The sequence below is a fragment of the Dipodomys spectabilis genome, unplaced genomic scaffold (assembly GCF_019054845.1).
Source record: "Dipodomys spectabilis isolate Male_0828 unplaced genomic scaffold, ASM1905484v1 ptg000125l, whole genome shotgun sequence".
Classification (NCBI taxonomy): Eukaryota; Metazoa; Chordata; class Mammalia; order Rodentia; family Heteromyidae; genus Dipodomys; species Dipodomys spectabilis.
Genome location: NW_024870802.1, coordinates 21,563,173 through 21,582,985, shown reverse-complemented (window position 1 = coordinate 21,582,985; position 19,813 = coordinate 21,563,173). Strand labels below are relative to the sequence as shown.

Genomic DNA, 19,813 nt, shown 5'->3' with positions numbered 1-19,813 from the left:
GAAATTGTCACAGGCCTATGGTGAAGTTCTGAGTGTGATTTAATCATGAAGTAAAATAAGATGAGTTCAGCCAGGATCTGAAGGTGTTACAGAGCTTATGTAGCTCCATCCAGGAAAAGAAGGCATGGCAAAAACCAAATGAGCAATGTAATACAAACTCAGAAAGAGTGGTTATGCAGTATTTTCCTCCTTACATTGGTCTAACCACTTGTCCTTGGAAAAATTTGGAAAGAAGATAAAAAGGAGAAAAGAGATCTCTGAAAAACATTCCCTTCTCTCTTGTCTCTGTGGGAACTTAGATGACCAGAACTTCTCAAGAGACTCTCTGGGTGTTCTCCTGTGACTGGCTCCAAGTAGAGAAACCAGGTCACTGACGACACTCAGCCACCCTCTGACAAGCTCTCCCTACTAATGGAGAACACAACAAACAGAAATACTCTGTCCCTTTCGCTTTTGCCCTACACAGGCATCTGTACTTGGTTGGCCAGGATGCCCTGGTCACAGGAGAAAAAAGGGTTTCCAGGATGACTTATGGCCAGGAAGAAGTTTGGCATCCTCCTGGGATGCCACCCTCACTGCATCTCACTCTCTTCTGTGGTCTCATGGAAGATCAGATCAGTGCTATGTCAGCTGCTAGGCCCGCCCAGATGTGACCTGTGCATCTAATTTCATTTAACTAAATGGCATGTCCACTCTTATCACACACATGTCATAGATACTGACTCTCTATGTCTCCAGCTCTGTTATTAGGCTCAGGATTCACAAAAAGAAATAAGAAATAGAGTCTTACTCAAGTTCAGTATTGAAAGACTATGCATGGCCTCACATCAGTGTTTTGGAGGCTGAAGGCACATGTTTGATTCTAGTTCTAGTGACTTCATGTGTTCAAGAAGGGAGTTGGGAAGACTTGTGGTTCTGTTGTCTTCTGGCTTCATTAATGCCTAGACTCTACTCATAACTTCATTATGATGGAGCATGCTGATGATGGAGGAATCCGTTTCCAAACAAGGTCTCTTTAGCCTCGATGCCTCTTTTCACTTCTCCATGAGGTTTAAAAACAACAACAACAACAGCCATTGAAGGACTGCAGAAATGAAGTCTCAAGGAGGAAGGATTAAGGGGAGAGGAGAAAATCAGAAGTTCTGACAAAAGAAAAAGAATATTCCAACATAAAGAAGCACACACACACACACATATAACAATGCACGCAGGCACACATACATCTTTCAGGCCTATGAAGCTGAGTTTTATTGAAAATCTTCAAAATGTTAAATATTTTTGTTCTCCTAGAGGCAGTCTAAGACAAGTACTGTTACTGCTACTGGTAAGTACCTATAAAAGTAAGATATATCAAATGTCATTCTGTCCCTCAAACAGTAACATAGATGGTACAGAGAGGCAAGGGAACATGGAGTTTATGATGCAAAGCAAGATTGTTAAAAATATCAACAAAACAAAATGAAAAACAATGAATCCTTGAGCTGAGCTTTAATCTGAAATCATTCCTGTGCACAGATTCTATGTGTGAAAATTAACTTGGACGCTTCTCATTGGCTTTGGCGTAATGGACAAGATCGAGCCTAAATGACTAGTTCAGAGTTCATTACTTGTAGGAGAAGAGTAGTGGTTTAGTCTCTCTGCAGAACATTACTTCAAGTGTATGTTGTCAAGCTACTCATAATAATTGAGACTACATAAGTCTTTAAACCATTGGTCATTATATAGATATGTAAAAGTAAGTTTAATCTATATTTGAAGACTCCAGAAAATTATTTTGTTCAGCATGAACCATTACCCAAATTCAATCAATATAGTGGGGATACTACTGGATTTGACAATGTACTTACTACAAAAAAAACACAGAAAGATGTAATTTGATATATAAGTTCAAGGTGATTACACTGCTAACTTTTCTTTTTAAGAAAAGGTGATAGGAACTAGGTACATTTTATATTATATTCAACTCAGTCACAGATTATTTATCAAATACCAACATGACAAATTTCCGAACATAACAATTTGCTCTATATGAGCATGTAAAGGCAACAGTGTATACTTGTGAGGACAAATAGATATTCATAATGACATGGTATTTTTAATAGACTATAAAAATGACAATATAGTTGAGACCCTAAATTCATATATAGCCCTTAATTAGAAAAAAATCTACCTAGTGTATAAGCTTCTAATCATATCTAATGAGAATCATTCATCTTTAAAATCATGGTATCTTTCATATAAAAGAACAAAAGATCTTAGAAAATAAATACTCATTTTCCAGCAATTAAGCAAACACCCTTTTCTATGCGTGTCTCTGGCTCTCATTGGTATTTCTTCATCAGATTGATAATTTCATCATATATTCTCCAGGGGGCATTCAAGCCCCAGATAAAGTCAATATGATTGTAATCAGGAATTTCCTTGTGGTACACCAAGTTGGGGATCTGAGTCTGTAAGATATGGACGTCACTGGCATCTGCCAGCCAGTCTTGAGCCCCGTTCCATAAGGCTATGGGCACAGGAATGTCTTTCACATTGTACATGGGAGGGTAACTCTACAATAAAAAAAAAAAAAAAAGAAAGGTTTAATATAATTTTCAAAACGGCAATAACTACATCTCCATTAAACACTGTCCAATAAGTCTGAACTGCGAATAACAGACTAAATTTTGAAAATTCCTTTAAGTATTCAAGTAGCCATTGCAAGAACAAAATGAAATCTATACCTGGGCACCAGTGGTTCACCCCTGTAATCCTAGCTACTCCAGAGGCTGAGATCTAAGGATGAAGATTCCAAACCTGGGCAAGAAAGTCCTTGAGACTATTATCTCTTAATAAGCACCAGAAAAACAGAAGCGGTGCTTGGGTTCAAAGTGGTAGAGTGTTATTTTTGAGGAAAAAAGATCAAGGGAAGCATTGTTTTCATGAGATACAGAGAAGCAACTGGCCCATGTAAGGGGAGACTAAGCCAAAGCCTCCTAGTTTCTCCTTTTTGGATGGAAGAGGCAACCTTGTTTCCTCATCCTTTTTTTTTGTGGGTTGTGGGGCATGAACTCAGGGCCTAATGCTGACCTGAGCATTTTTCCCTCAAGGCTTGTGAGCTAGCAATTTGAGCCACAGTGATACTTCTGGTTTTCTGGTGGTTATTTCAAGATAAAGGTCTCACAGACTTTGCTTCCAGGGCTAGCTCCTTGATACTCTGATCTCAGCCTCCTAATTTTTTAGGATTACAGACGAGAAACACTGGCACCAGCTTTTCATCTTTAAGTCAACGATAACCAAGTCTAACTCACAGGGATGCTGTGAGAATGAAATAAGAAACACAGATCAAGTAGCTCACACATTAATGTACTTGATGCTTAAAGATAATAATTCTATCTGTGAGGGGAAGTGCTTACACAATGTCCAAAAACCCACAGCTTGCACACCTGCAATATACGTGGAACTACTTCAGTCCACAGTGTCTGTGCTCATGCTCACTCTGAATAATGTGTGCCTCTTATCTAGAGTCACCCAAAGGATGGAGAGAGAAAGGCCAGTCCACAACACCACCTGCAAACCTGTGAGCTTCTGGAGAGGACAGAGGGAAATCAAATACCACCTAGGCATTCCTTAGTAGCCAAGCACAGCCACAACCTCAGTAAGGTAGGCTGCTTTCTAGAGCTGTTATTTGGGGGTCCATTTACTTTTAAAGACAGAAATCTTTACCTGGTTGTAGTGTAGGTAGTTTTTGGCACTGCTTCCCCAGTCAAAGGCTTGAAACTTATTAAGTTTTGAAATCTAAGAGGAAAATAAAACAACAAATTGATATATCATCAGAGATCACTGGACTTAGCCAAGTCATCAGAATTGAGGAACTGGGTTGCCATTGCTCACTAAACTGAAAAGTAGCTGCCCATCTGCCTCAAATGGCTCAGACTTACTCCTTGCAACTCTGGGAGTGTACACACACCCCAGCTCACAGAAATTGGGTCTTTCTGACATAGAGTCTATCAAGCAGAGTTCAAAACACTCAGAAATGTAGTAGAATGTTGCTGTTAGGATATGCGAAGTAAACAAAAGATGATAAACTGAAATGTGACTGAGGGGGATTGTGAGCACCTAAAAGAAGAGCATGAGTGAACAACAGGACTTTCAAAGGCCCAGGCCATTGCTTAAATGCTGAGTGTGCTCTGTCAACATGGTAGGAACAATATGCATTCCAGGGGCTCCTCTTCTAAACCACAGCAAACTCTCATATTTAGCCTTCCAGTCTCTACAAGCTAAGAACTTCAGGCCAGGAAATGACTCCTTATAGCTGATCCAAGAGAGGAAGAGATTCAGGTATTTCCAATAGACAGGGCTCTGAGGAAGGAGACCAAATGAGCAATGATGTCACCCATGAGCATATCCCACACTTGCTAAGGTAGAGGAATCTCCTAGACAGGTTTTTCCAAAATACAGATTCTCAGGAGCAAAAAGTTCACAAAACAACAAGTACACATACATGAGGTACACAACATAACAAGTCTCAACCAATTGTGATGAGTGAAAAAGCCAGACAAACACATAGTATCTGGCTGCACTAAATCTCCAGAAAATGAAAACTAATCTAAAGTAACAGAAAGCAGCATAGCCATTGAGGTTGGAGGAGAACAGAGGAGAAGGTATTGCAGAAGGGCAGAAGGACACTTTGGAGGGCTGATGCAATGTTCACTCTCTTGATTGACACAGGGCTTGCAAGTGTACTCCTATGGCAAAATCTATCAAGGTGTGTAGTTTGAGGATCATTGTATCATTAAAACTTCAATAATGCTGTTAAAAATCAAAAATATCCCTTCGTGTAACTAGTTAATAATAGAATTTAATAAAGCTAGTATAAATTCTCAAGTGCAAATGCATCTGGATTGCTGCATACATAAGAATCTGTTTTTGTTTTAATAAAGTAATTGTAAAAAGGGGTTTCAATTCAATAAATGATTACAAGTACAATGTATCTTTTTTTTTTGTCAGTCATAGAGTTCGATATCAGGGCCTAAGCACTGTCCCTGAGCTCTTTTGCTCAAAGGTAGTACTCTACTACTTTAAGCCACAGTTCAATATCTAGCTTTCTGGTTGTTAATTGAAAATAAGATTCTCATGGGAACTTTTCTGCCTGGACTGGCTCTGAAACCTGATTCCTAGATCTCAGCCTTCAGAGTAGGTAGGATTACAATTGTGAGCCTCCAGAGCCCAGCAAAAATGTATGTTACTCTCTCTCATCCCATTATTCAACCATAAGTGTCTATTTTTTTAAAAAAACTTGCAATTTTAGACATTAGCATAAACTCAAATCCCATTATTTTACTGCAATATTTTATTAAAAGATATCCTTTTCAAAAGCAATCCATTCTAGTGCTATAATACAAGCCACACAGGAGTCTGATATTTAACCACTGAGGTTCAAAATCAAGCTGGGCAGAAAAGTCTATTAGACTCATCTCTAATTCCTGGGCCGAAAGTTGGAGATGGAGGTCTGATTCTAGTGGTAGAACTCTATTCTTAAGCTAAAGAAACAAGCATAAGCTAAAGAGCCAAATATAAGATTGAGGCCTTGAGTTCAAGCCTCAGTACCAGCACACACTCACACATAAACACACACACACACACACACACACACACACACACACACACACACACACACACACACACACACACACAAAGAGTAATTCTGCCTGCTAGCCTGGTGATTGGAAATTTTGAATTTTGATGTAAAACACTTATGGTACCATTCTTTTTTTTAAAGCTTAACAGTACCTTATTTTATTTTTAAAATAAAATTCCCTGTGGGGGGAAAAAAGTCTTCCAGAGTTGGACATAAGCTCCTGATATAATGGCAACTAAAAGGAAAAAAAAGAGTAGGAGAAAAATAACCTACTTATACATCTACTGCTGTGTTAAGGTATATAGCAGAATGCAGAGACATCTCCAAACTCTAAATACACATCTTTAATCTGTGAATAACTATAGAACAATTATTACATTAAAAGATAATGTTCCTATTTTACTAATATATGATCTGGAACAGATCTGCATTACTTCAGTGATAAAAAATAAGCAAAACTCTATTTTCAAAGTTAGCGATTCCCCTCCACGCTCATGCTTGGTGTGGCTCTGTTATCCACTGACATTCTAAACATATCCTGTCCACAGCTGACTGCTGAAATAGCAGCACCCTATCTCCACTGCTACTCCAAAATCATGCTTTATGAACAAACACAGAAATAAAATAAACCTGTGAATCAATGACAAACAGATGGAGAGGAAGGAAAGGGAAGCAGGGAGAAAATAGGTAACTGAGAGATAAACAAAGGAGAAGGCAGGGGAAGAGAGGAAGAAGACACCAGACAAACCTCACAGCTGTTTGGTGACCTCACATATAACATGTGTGCATCATAGAGGGTAATACAAACAACACAAACACAGTGACCAGACCAGGAAGGAAACCAGATCAAACTTTTACATAAAATGTCTTTCAGTTTGAGAAGCTGGAGAGAGAGGTACAAGGATGGATACTTGCAATTTTCCAACAACTGGATTTTCTCATACAAAGCTGCCCTTCTGAAAGGCCTACCTGCCTCCAGTGTAACATATCTTGCACAGAAGTTCCAGCAGGATTGTGTGCCCCATAGACATCCACTCTTGACTGTACGATAAACATGACAGATTAAAGAATGAAAACAGCTTTAAGGTGATACTGAAAATCAACACAATTTGTTGTTTCAAAAATTAAAAACTACAGAACTACAATCTCAAATATACGAGATTAGAATGGAAATAGAATTCTTTATAATTATGTCCTATAAAATACGAATAAGCATAGAGGGTATTGAAGAATACAGTTTTCAATCAGAGGCCATTTTTACTTCATTCTTTATGCTATCTTGAACGTGCAAAATTGTAAATGGCAATCACACTACCTTTAACAATAAGAAAAAAGTGATATTACTCTGAAAAATTCATACAGCCATTGCTCCAGAATTGTGTTTTTGAGACAAGGTATCATAGGCAGCCTAGGCTGGCCTCTGACTTACGTCCCCTCTGCCCTGGTGTATCATATCCTGAGATTACAGGGGGTAGCCACAATGCCTGGCTTCATTCCAGACTCTAAAAACTTATTTTCAAAATTTAGCATTGTGCTTTATAAAGAAAAGGTCATTTCTGGCCGAAGACTTGCATTTAGTAAAGCAAGTAAATATATATGTATCATATATGTACATATATTCACATATATGAATGTGTTATATATATGTGTGTATGTGCATAGGAAGGTATGAGTGTGTATATAATGGAAACTCCAAACTGGAACCCACAAATTTGTTAAAAGAAATATGCAAATATAGTGGCTTAAATTGTGGCAGATCCTCATGTAATTCTCCACAGAAGAAAAAAACAACCATGAGGACAAATGCAACCATACTCATTTACTGAAAAGCACTTTTGATAATCTTGAAAGAAAGGCCCTTCAGAGCTCTAACAAGGTCATTGCTGTGTCTCCCACATCATCCAAATTAAGCACATTGCAAGATCAAAACCACTGAGTGTTTAAATCGATTCTGAACATAACTATACATACCATATTTAAATTCCTCTCATCAAATCCACACAGGAGAAAAAATAAATTTCCACAAAGCTCCTTCAGAATTGCATGGGTACAAAAATGGGTACTCAGCCACTTTGTGACTGGATTCTCAGGAAAGAATTCTTTGTGCCCAAGTACATCCTACAAAATATAAAGAATCCCAAGATTGACTCAGCATTTCCTGCTGGGATGGAAGCTTCCACAACTCCCTGCAGAAGCACAGACACACAAATATCCCTCCCAGTAGCCTCAGGAGCAAAATATAGACTAGTTGATATTCAAGTGAGTATATACAACAAGTATAGATATGTTAGAGACATGGAATTCAGTTTTCAAAGTGAAACACAGAAAATTGAATACATTCTAACAGACTTTATAAAGGGCAAGAGCCAGGACCCTTGGTACCAGGGCCAACCCCAGTTAGTTTTCTGTGATGGATGGTAGTGACTTCTGGACAGTCAGCCCTGGGACTGGTGAGCACTATTCTAGTCCTGCGTGCGTGTACACCAAGATATGCCACAGAGGGTTTTGTTCCATAATGATAAAACATGGGTAATGCAAAATGTAACATTTTAATCATTTTTATGTGTTTAGTTGCAGCAACTGTAGTCACACTGTGTGGGACAATCGCCATTATCCATTTCCAGAACATTCTCAGCCTCCTACTCTCAAACTCTGTTCCCAGTAATTACACAGTCTCATCCCCATCCTCCTGTTCCCATTGTTGCATGCTTTTATAAGAAAAGCTTTACTGAAGCACAGCCACATTATCTGTTTTCATTGCCTATTTTTATTGCACAAGGGTAGAATGCAATTCTTACAGAAAAAAACTCCAGGGGACCAGTCCAACAGTTTATAAAAAAATTATCAAACACTGGTCTACAGTATCCCAAACCAGTGGTCAGAAAGTCAGTACTGATAAGGCACTACCAGAGAAATTATTACATTCTTAAGACATGTAGTATGCAACAGGAAATGGGGAAAATCTCTTTTTATATTCAAATCTCTCTTTATATTCAAATTATCTTGCTCATGTCTACTACCTAGAGGGACAAGTTGGAAAGGAACGCAGGTTCAGGGGTCAAATTTATGATTTTGTTAAAAAAAAATTAGACATAGAGTCCTTAACTGCCAGTATTTTAGAATGGCCTTGCTTGGATCTTTGTAGAAGAATCAAGTGAAAATAGCCATCCTTAAGGAAAGAGGAAATGTGGACATGGAGATAGATAGGAACAGAGGCAAACACCAAGAGAAGAGAAAGGCAGAAATTGGAATGATGCTTCCACCAACAGGAATGGCCAAAGATTGCAAACAACATAGAACACATTTGTCGTCATAGTCTAGCAAACTAATATAAGTGGGAATATAAGGATAAATGGGCAGATCTCCAGAGGACAAGTGCCACCTGTCTCAGATTTAATGATTACAGTGTCCGTTAGCAACCTCAGGCAATTGCTTGGTACAGTGACTGTGAGACTGGAATTTTGGCCAGCAAACAGCATATTCCCTTAGTCCAAACTTTCCTTTTATAAGAAATTGGAATATATCCTTCAATAATGATAATAAGCATACCATGATAAGTACACAAACCAGTGATAGTTACTTATTATCATTATCCAGTATTATGCGCTATACATAATTGCATTGCTAGACTTTTAATTAGGACTGTGAATGCAGTCAGTTGGTTTACATCACCAGTTAGGCTGAACTGCAAATTCACTAGGTGACAGGAAATATCCGGCTCTATTATGATCTTACAGGGGTGGCACCCAATATGAGGTCCCTTATTGAATGAAAGCACATTACATGCTGCATGATCATGTAGTTTCCTGGACAAGATTTCAATTATGTACATGCTTGTATAAATGTATAAGGCATCTAATGCAAGAATTAAGGGCCTTCTGTTTTCAGAGAGCTTAAAACAACTCTTGACTGCTATATCCTCCTTGTATAGAACTTGGAACTGCAAAGATAGTGGCTGAGGGCTGATGTGTTTGGTGGCCAGGTTGGAGAATATAATTAAACAACATCTTTATATCATCATCCTGTGTTGAGGGATGCCCTGTGGAAATGGTGCACATCCTATCTGCCGTCTCCCATCTACTGTTGTGCAAGAACTCACATCCCTGAATAAAATGCTAGCACTGCTCATGTTTAAATAATATTTCCTCTGTAGTGGACAGAGAGCTGGACTAACATGTTAGTTATGAATACTCACAGCTGCAGTGTTCACAAATAATACACTTCCAAGGCCCCCAGCCATAGCAAGCAGTGGTGAAGGAAAGAAGAGAATCCCGTTGCTCTGCTAAGAGCAAACCCAGAGAAGGACAGCAGAGTCTCCCTCCAAGGAACAGTGCTTCAATCTGAAGAGGGAATCTGTCAGGAAGAGAAAGAGGGGGGCAAGCCGTGTACCTCAAAGAAAACTTCGGGGAGGATTCCTAACTTGGTTAGAGGACTGGAACTGAAAACCAGTGAAACCACAGGAGCCAAGGCAAAGAACATTTTGATTTTTTTGGCCAGTTCAGGGATCTGTGAAAATCCTATAAAACCTGTGGGAACAAAAAGGAAGATAAGAGGAATTCCATCTTCTAGGACTTTCCTTCTCAGAAAAGACAGGAGAGATCTAGCATCACTTGTGAGGCCCTCCAGAAACAGCCAGAGAAGGGTGCAGAGATACCACCCTGAGGAAGGAGAGCACCTGAAATGAGGCCCTGGTCAGCAGCAAACATGGAATTTAATCAAACTGGAAAAATGTGAGGCATTGCTAAGTGCTTTTATTGAGTCTAAACTCAGACATGCATAGGAAAAACCAAGAACGGGAAAATCCCAAAATCTTTCTGTATTCTTTAACAATGTAAAAGTAAGTTTATAACATTTCATGAGCTCTACTCCAAGTCTCTTGAATCCCCTGGTGCTCCCTTCATCCCTAAGTTACAGATCCAAACAGATCCATTCAAATAGACACTTCTCACAAGAGAAACTCAAACATTTAGAATTCCCTGAAGTGTCATTTAGCTTTCTCTCTGGTCAGTTCTTGCAACTTGGTCTGAGAATGTCACTTTAGAAAACACTGGGACATCACAAATAAACTGTTCATAAAAGAAGAAATATAAATGAAGAATGATGTCCAGTCACATTTTACTGAACATGGTACAATTTAACCCGATATATCAGTAAGACTAAAAGCATTCATAGTTGTCACAGGAGAATATTGTACAGACAGCATGTGATATGAAGACAGAATTATTAGTCACTAATCACAAAAGAGGAGAATTAATTGAATTATGAGGCTGGTTCTTGGACTTTCGTTAGAGAAATTTGCTTGTTACAAGGAAAGACAATTTGTATTTTCTATAAACTTTATACTACATTTTATGTTTCAAAAACATGCTCATTTTATGATCAGCATAACATAAAATATGCACATAGATTTTAAAACTGTAAATAAAGTCTAACCTGTCAGACTTTTATTCTTCTTAAATTTCACCTCTTTCTTTTTTTGATCCCTTCTCTCTCTGAATTTATTTATTTATTTACTTACTTACTTACTCAAATTTTATATACTGGGGATATCCCAGAGCTTTGTATAAGCTAAACAAGTGATCTATGACTTGGCCACATCCCTAAACCCTCCACTGAACTTTAAAAGTTAGTTTATCCTCTTATTTCTACATTGAAGTCTCTAACCTTAGAAAACTTCCATTTTTTCAACCTTCTCACATCCTTATATTGTTAACAGGAAAAATACATGAGAGGATGTGGCTTAGATTAACTCTTTCAGTTTGAAGAGAACCACATATACCGTAGTTAGAAATTTATAATAAAATCTAAATTCCCATATAAAACCAAATATGAAAATCTTTTTGCCCTTCTATGATTTCTTCTTGACATTTTAAAAAGGAACTGTATTTGAACTTTGTGGCTTTCTTATGTTTCTCTTATAAAAACCACCTAAACTCAATAGTATATCCATTCTATCAACTTCCAGGCTTTACTGCATACATACCGATGGTGGTGCCTTGAGAATGACCCACATAATACAACTGCTTTTGGCCAGTTTTATTCAGAATGTAGTCAATGGAAGCTGGGAGATCATATTTTGCCATCTCATCAAAACTAGAATCCAAAAACAAACAAACAAACAAGATCTTGTACATTGAACAGTTGCATGAATACACAAACACTAAGCTTGGAACTTGAACTATTGTCACATACTGAACTGGATACGCCAGTGCTGAGCTCAGGAAACTGAACTTTACCCAGGATGACAGAACATCCTTGGATTCCATTGCATATGCGCCTCTCAGAAAGAAAAATTACCCTAATCTTTCTCTATACCCTCTGCTTGTCTTCTTGGTTTCATCCATGTTGCTGCATAAAAATGTAGTTGTCACATTTTATTTTGTTACTACACCACACTCTCATTGCCCATTTAGAATACTCATCTGTGGCATGTATTGAGGTAAATTCCAGACTTTCACTATCACAAACAGGTGACAATAAGCATTTTCTGATATATGCCTTTTGGTAAAAGTTCTTATTCATGGATTTCATGTCATCAGAGAAACTCTGGTTGTATAAATAGAAGTCAAGACTAGAGATGGCCAGAATTCTGACCTTTGCTAATACCTCCAACATCAAGCTGTAGCACCAAAACAGGTAGGTGGAAGTGGGGTCTGTGTGTGTGTGTGTGTGTGTGTTTGTGTGTGTGTGTGTGTGTGTGTGTTTGTGGGGGGGGGGTGTGGCTGTGTGTAGCATCACAATCAGATGAGCCAAGTGTTCTCATATATTTTACAATAGGCCAGGCTCTGGTCTGTGAGGTTCTTTACCTGTATCTTCTACTATCAGCCTTCTATAAACCTTATGAGATAGATGTTCATTAGTCCATGTCATAAATAATCAGATGCCAGGGTTTATATAATGTATCCAGTGTCATATGACACCGATTAGTGGATCCAGAAGTAAGAACAGAAAAGAGTTTCTGAAAGGAAGAAAAGTGAACATCTGGGAAATGTGTTTGTGGAGAAGAGGAAGAGTAGCTGACTCCAAAGTCCCCATACCACAAGGAATGCCAAAATTCGCAGCTGAATGTCATTATGAATGTGATTTTTTCTCTCTAATTTACTTTAATACTCATTATTAAGTTGTAAGGTTTACAACTTCAGAGTTATTTATGGAAGGACTCTTCTGCTGAAGTCCTGGGTATCTTTCTGCTTTTTAGGTGTCACAGAAATGAACTCAAGTCATAATCAACTGCAATGATGTACCTGAAAGCCCAGAATTCATCCTGAGAAACTGAGAGAGTCTTGTGTTTCCGAGACCACGTGTTTCCTCTACTGTTCCCCATCCACACATCAAAACCAGCATCAGCAAGCATGAATCCCAGGCTGTTGTTGTCGGTGTTTGTAACCCAGTTACTGGAATCGGCTAACAAACCATGCTGAAGATAGACAACTGGTTTGGGAACTGAAAAACATTCATGTTTAAGGATAGTAAGTATAAGTTTCACAACAAACAAGATGTCTTGATGAGCATAAAATTGTTTAAGAAATACCAAAACAAAGAACTTGAAATAAATTAAAATAGGAGTGAGCCCAGCACCAGTTGCTCATGCCTGATATCAGAGCTACTTAGAAGATTTGAGGATTGCAGTTACAAGTCAGCCTGGACAGAAAAATCTCTGTCAGATTCTTATCTCCAATGATCCACTCAAAAGCTAGAAGTGGCACTGTTGTTCAAGTTATAGCACTAGTCCTAAGCCCAAAGATGCTCAGGAACCGAGCCCAGGCCTTGAATGCATGCCCCCACAACTGGAAAAAAAAAGTGTTGAGGTGGTATTTTGCATTTGTATAACACTAAAGAGATATTTTAAAGAGTACTAACAAGGTAGAACCAAAATTGGATGTGTGTGTGTGTTGGGGGGGGGCGGGGGAGGAGACACAATTTCAAGGCCTGAGTGCTGTCCTGTAGCTTTTTTGCTTAAGGCTATTGCTCTGCCACTCAAGCCACAGTTCCATATCCAGCTTTCTGTCAGTTAATTGAAGATAAGTATCTATGAATATATCTTGACATAAAGAATATATACAAAAGGGGCTGGGATATAGCTTAGAGGAAAAGGACTTGCCTAGCCTAGTGCAACATCCTAGGATCAATCCCATTACCAAAAAGAAAAGAGCAAAAATATTAATATATATACAAAAGATAAAAATTTATAAACATTTTTATGTAATTAACTTGGCTGTAATTTAAAAGCTTATCTAAAGATTTTTGTAAGATTTAAGATTAACGCATTAACATGAATTGACTTCCTCAATCTCTATTAAAATAACTGCTTGTGTAGTATTAACCTTATCAAGAATTGAACAAACACACACAAACACAGCACAATCTCAGTAGTTCAAGCCCTAGTCCTGGCACATACAAATAACACGTAAATGGAAACAATCAAATAGAAAAAATCGCACAAAAATTCAAACATGTGTCTACACACATGTTTTCTACTCATCTGAGACAGAGAAATGGAAGAAGAAAACACAAAACTAAGACAGGAAAGAAACATGAGCTCAAGCTCCCTTGAGTGTTGAGATCATTCAATAACTAAACAAACACTAATTCCGCACCAACTATATGCCAGCCATCTTTCTAAGCACAGGGAAGAACACTAAATTAATTTTTGAAAATATCCTAGTGAAATACCTTTGCAATATATTAACTTATGCTAATAAAAATAAACACTGGGTTTTTGCAAAGGGGACATAGCAAAGAACAAAAATGGCAGGAACAAAACATCATCCCTATAAAATCACCATTACATTGACCATGAACCAGACAGACCTCTGTTCTTGCCATGTTTTGACATGACACCTTGAACAATCCTCAAAATGTCTATCAGCCCTGCAGAGTGAACATGATAATATGTGCCTTACACGGAACAATGACCTGTGAGATTTTTCTCTGAGAAGTTCTGAACCACTTGTCTGAAATGCAGGAAGGGTGCAATATACATCAGCTACTAATATTCCTTTGCTATTTGGCCAACCTGAGCCTCAGTTTCATAAATAATTGTTCAGAGGAATGAATGAAATCACTGAGCCAAGCATGCTTGGGCATGTCTGTGGAACCATCAATCAGAAGATTAGGGCCAGAAGATCAAGGGTTCAAAGTTAGCCTGGGCTACATAGTAAGACCCTTTTTTTTTAAGGAAAAATATAAAGAAAAGGAAGATAGTGCAGTGTGAAACACAGTAAATAACACATCATTTAAACCAAACAAGAACTCATTGTGTGCCTTCTACTCATCCTTTATATTAGTAAACCAATGGAAATAAGCTAATTGTGAGGTGGTCAAATAATTAAAATGCAATCCATTTAATATAATAAATCTCCATTAACAAAGACAGGGACTATGCAAAAATCTAAGACCATAACTTTTTTTAAAAAAAATGTATACTTCAAAATTGTAGACTACCCTATACTGTAGCAGTGCAAAATAATACAAGCAATGAGGAGTATAAAATACCACGAAAAAAATTGGAAAAATGATTTTCTGGAAAGAGATTAGAATTGAATTGACAAATTGTAATACTGCTGAGTTTTAATATCTATAGTGTTTCCTTGATATCCACAGGATATTGGCTCCAGGAAACTCAAGGTAGATACCAAAACCCATGGACGCTCCAATCTTTATTAAAAAAAACATAGTTGTATTTGTATGAAGCTTGTGCATATCTTCCCCATACTGTAAATCCATTCTAATCAACTTATGACTAATGCACTGCAAATGTTCTTTCCTTTTCTTTTCTTTTTATTTTTGTTGGTCGTGGGAGCTGAACTGTGGGCCTAGGCGCTGTCCCTCAGTTCTTCAGCTCAAGGCTAGCATCATATCACTTGAGCAGCAGAACCACTTCCTGCATTTTTCTGCTTATGTGATGCTGAGGAATTAAACCCAGGGCCTCATGCAAGCGAGGCAAGTGCTCTACCACTGAGCCACCTTCCCAGCCCCTAAACGTTCATATTTTAAATGTCAATTATACTGTATTGTTCAAGGAATACTGATAAGATAAAAGTGTGTGTGACTCTGTGTGTGTGTGTGTAAATACTAGGGCTAGAGGTCCTGTACTCATTTGGCTTTTTTGTTCACTGCTGGCATTCTACTACTACTTGACCCATATGTCCAGTTCTGCCTTTATTTTTTTAATTGGAAAAAGAGTCTTGCAATCTTTCCTTCCCAGGCTGGCCACAAACTGTAATCCAAACATCTCCACCTCCTGAGTAGCTAGGATTAGTGGTGTAAGCCAAAGGCACCCAAATTTTTACCATTATTTTCAGTCTATGGTTGGTTAAATCTACAAATGCAAACTTCACAAATATAGAAAACCAACTATATTTTGGCAATCATTAAATGATTTTTCAAGAGGGTTCCTCTGACACAAGATAAGTTTACATGAAGACATGTCCCAGAGCTGGGCAATGCAGGGGTGCAGATGCACTCATAAATTTAAAAGTGGGAGAGGAAGAATCCAAAGTCAAAAACACTCCTAGGATTTTCTGACCAAAATATATGCAGCCCTCTGCACTTACAGGGCCAACATATGTCCTTCCTCTTGGGACTCAAACACATAGAGCTCCCCTATCATCCAGTAATCCCACTTTCAGGCATTTGCCCAAATGACCACAAACAAGGCCACACTAAAGCTACCAGAACAACTATGATTATCACAGCATTATTCACCATAGCTAAGATATGGAGCCAAACCAGATGCCCCTCAATAGATGAATGGATGAAGAAGAGAGAGAGAGAACGAGAGAGAGAGGTGGGGGGGGGGAATCTATGATTCCATCAGAAAGAATGATACTGCCCCATCTGTAAGGAAATGGAAAGACTTGGAAAAATTCATATTGAATGAAATAAGCCAGACTCAAAGAAACATAGGTCCCTTGGGCTGGGAAGGTGGCTCAGTGGCAGAGCGCTTGCTTTGCATGCATGGGGCCCTGGGTTCAATTCCTCAGCACCATAAAAGCAGAGAAAAAAAAGCCAGAAGTGGCGCTGTAGCTCAAGTGGTAGAGCCCTAACCTTGAGCTGAAGAGCTGACACAGCACCCAGGCCCAGAGTTCAGGCCCACGACCAGACCCAAAAAAAAAAAAAAAAAAGGAAAGAAGGAAAGAAAGAAAGAGAAACATAGGTCCCATGGTTTCCCTTATTTGCAAGAAGTGGTATATGTCTAGGATAATCTTAGCAGATGAGCAGAATAGCTCAATAGTTATGTACTTATGATCATATAAGAAGATGCTAAACAAAATGAACTCCAAGACATGGACACAAGAGGTTTCCTTTATTGTTGTTGTTTTTAATGTACTATGTGATTTCTTGTTTCTTTTGTGTGTTTTTCCCCTATGGTTTCTCCCCTGTTGTCACTGTATTTGATTTTGGTACTCTAGGTATGGTGTATATGTTTTTCTGAATTAAGGAAAGAAAGGAAAACACCAAAATGGTGAGACAAAGGACAAGGGGGGAAGCAAGGCAACAGCGATACTCACAAGACAGTGTTGGAAGTGAATTGTATAGCTTGGGGGAAAGGGGGAAGGGAAATTGGGAGAAAAATGAGGAAAGGGGTAACAAATTCAAGAAATGTACTTATTACCTTACTTGTGCAACTGTAACCCCTCTGTACATCACCTTGACAATAAAAATAAATAAATGAATAAATAAACAAGAAACAAATAGGCCAAGCCTGGAGCTCATAAAGGTGAGGCTCTGCTTTTGAATGCTCCTTTTAATGCTACCTTAAAGAGGCCAAATTTCCTATGAAAATTACAGTGGCACTGTGGTAGATACAGCATCTATGAACAGGCTTTCTGAGGATTCTCATGCAGCTCCAGAAAGAAGAAAAAGTAATCATTACAATAAGTTTGTAATTATGAACATCAGGATGACAATAACCATAGAATCCCATCCCCCTCAGTGTCCTGATAGGAAGGCCAGTGGGCCTTCAGCCTGCCAAGTGCAACAACTGTACCTGGTGAGTCTCTGCTTTTAATCAATTCTCTGAAGAAAGTTTCACTAAAAACTAGAGGGACAGAAGAAAGGTTTTTGCATACAAATGTTCCGTCTGCCTCTAGCTATTTCACAGCAAGCCAAACAGCATTCCCCTAAACCAACTCCATGTTGAAATCCCACAAAAGTTTGAATAAAACATTCCTGACCCTGGACCTCTGGAATTACTAGTTTTTTGACAAGCTCCCACAGCTCTTCTGAACAAGCCCTTCCACCGCCATTCTAATCACAGAGGAAGTCTACCCATCTGCTCTTCTGAGCTGGCCCAGAGAAGAATGTGCATGGTTAACACTGAACACATCCCTGAGGTGAATTCTCCCCCCAGGGGCTCCCTCTCAAGGATCACATGAGGTAATGAGGGGTATAGCATGCTTGAGGCCCTGGCTTCATGCTCCAGCACCACAAATAATTAAGAAAACTTTTATTCATCCAAAGTAGGAGGCTACTGAAAGATGCTTTAGAGTCCAATTCTATTTTTAAAAATCTTCCTTAAAAAAAAAACAGGCTGAAACACTTTTGTCTTAGTCAGATTTGTGCTGCAAAAGCAAAAGAAAAAATACCAGAAATGAATACATGTATTTAAAAAAAGAGAGAGATTGATTGCTTCCAGGTAAAGTCCTAGGTTGATGAACCCACATCTCCAGAAGGTCTCTTTGTTGCACATCTTATGGTAGAAGGTAGAAGGGAAAAACAAGTATATAAAAAAAGGAAAATGGGGGCTGGGAAGGTGGCTCAGTGGTAGAGTGCTTGCCTTGCATGCCTGAGGCCCTGGGTTCGATTCCTCAGCATCACATAAGCAAAAAGAAAAAAGCTGGAAGTGGCGCTGTGGCTCAAGTGGTATAGCGCTAGCCTAGAGCTGAGGAGCTGAGGGACAGCGCCCAGGCCCAGAGTTCAGGCCCCATGTCTGGACCCCTCCCCCAAAAGAAAGAAAATGGCCAGGCCTCTCCTTCATTAGATACCTCCTTCATCCTGGGCATATAATATTGGGCACTGAATTGGCAACACATGAATTTTGTAGGACCTATTCAAACCTCAGCAACTACAAACAAATAACCTTGGTAGGAAGCCTCATTCCTGGTAGGAAGGCCTGAATCTCTCTATAGTAAACACGGAGTGGCTTAGCTCTGTACAACAGAAGCCCATCTAAAGCACACACTTTCCAGCCTTTATCGGGGACATCTTTGTAATCCCATGGCTTGGGAAAAAGTGGGGGCATTATAAATCTTGGTTTCTTCATCTATAAAACAGGAAGGATAGTTCTTCTGTCTCCCAGTGCATGAGTCACTGGATGAGTGGAGCACAGAGCTATAAGAAACTATCAGACCAGATGTGCAACCTTTGTCACTGATTGAACTGATAGATGCACATACCACCCTACAGGAAAAGAAATGAACCCAAGAATTAATGGAAAAGTGTTCTGACTCATGGAGCAAGAAGGAAACATAAATGCTACTCTCCCCACTACTGACAACTGTCAAGGCCATTGCTAGGCAACAGAAAGCAGCTGGTCTCAGTCACTGCATTGCTCACAGCACCTGATAGCCTGGCACAAGGTGCACACATGACAAAAAGTGATGAGTAAATGACACACAGCAGCTCTCCCTCCATTCCAAGCTATCACTTCCTGCAGTTTCAGCTACCAGCAGTCAGCCACAGTCCAAAAAACATTGAATTGAAAATTACAGAAATAAAGTGATTTATAAGACTCAAATTATGCACCATTCTAAGTGGCATGATGAAACTCAAATCTGTCCTGTTCTACATACCCATGACATGAATCAGCCCTTGTCTGGAATATCCACACTGTATATGCTACCCTCCCACTAATGACTTAGTGGCTGGGGAAATGCAGACCTACTGTTGGGTACCATAGCACTTGTGCATATATAACTCCATTCTTCTTCACTGTACCATTGGAGCAAAGGAGTAGCAGTGCTGGCAATGTATACTGTTCCATTTTATTAGTTATTCTGTAAAGTTTCTTTACCGTGCCTAATTTTAAATTAAACTTTATCATGTCTACATGTATATGGGGAGAGGAGGAAACATGGTGAATGTAGAGTTCAGTACACACAGAGTTTAGCATGTACTGGCAGGGAGGGATGTCTTAGAATGCATCTCCCACAGGGGAAACTGGGAGAAAATTAGGGAGAGGGTAAC

General features: G+C 38.9%; 1 protein-coding gene across 3 annotated transcripts in view; it reads right to left on the bottom strand.

Annotated features, from left to right (window-relative positions):
* Positions 1-1,224: 1,224 nt before the first annotated feature.
* The window catches only part of LOC122115975 (lysosomal acid lipase/cholesteryl ester hydrolase-like), a 37,890-nt gene continuing 19,301 nt past the window's right edge, over positions 1,225-19,813 (bottom strand). For all 3 annotated transcript variants that reach the window (XM_042689598.1, XM_042689596.1, XM_042689597.1), the window contains exons 4-10: positions 12,868-13,066; positions 11,607-11,716; positions 10,013-10,149; positions 7,595-7,741; positions 6,593-6,664; positions 3,709-3,780; positions 1,225-2,555 (exon numbers count right to left, since the gene is read on the bottom strand). In XM_042689598.1, coding sequence (XP_042545532.1) covers positions 2,322-2,555; positions 3,709-3,780; positions 6,593-6,664; positions 7,595-7,741; positions 10,013-10,149; positions 11,607-11,716; positions 12,868-13,066 — 971 coding nt within the window. In that variant the 3' untranslated portion in view covers positions 1,225-2,321. The remainder of the gene's footprint in view (positions 2,556-3,708; positions 3,781-6,592; positions 6,665-7,594; positions 7,742-10,012; positions 10,150-11,606; positions 11,717-12,867; positions 13,067-19,813) is intronic.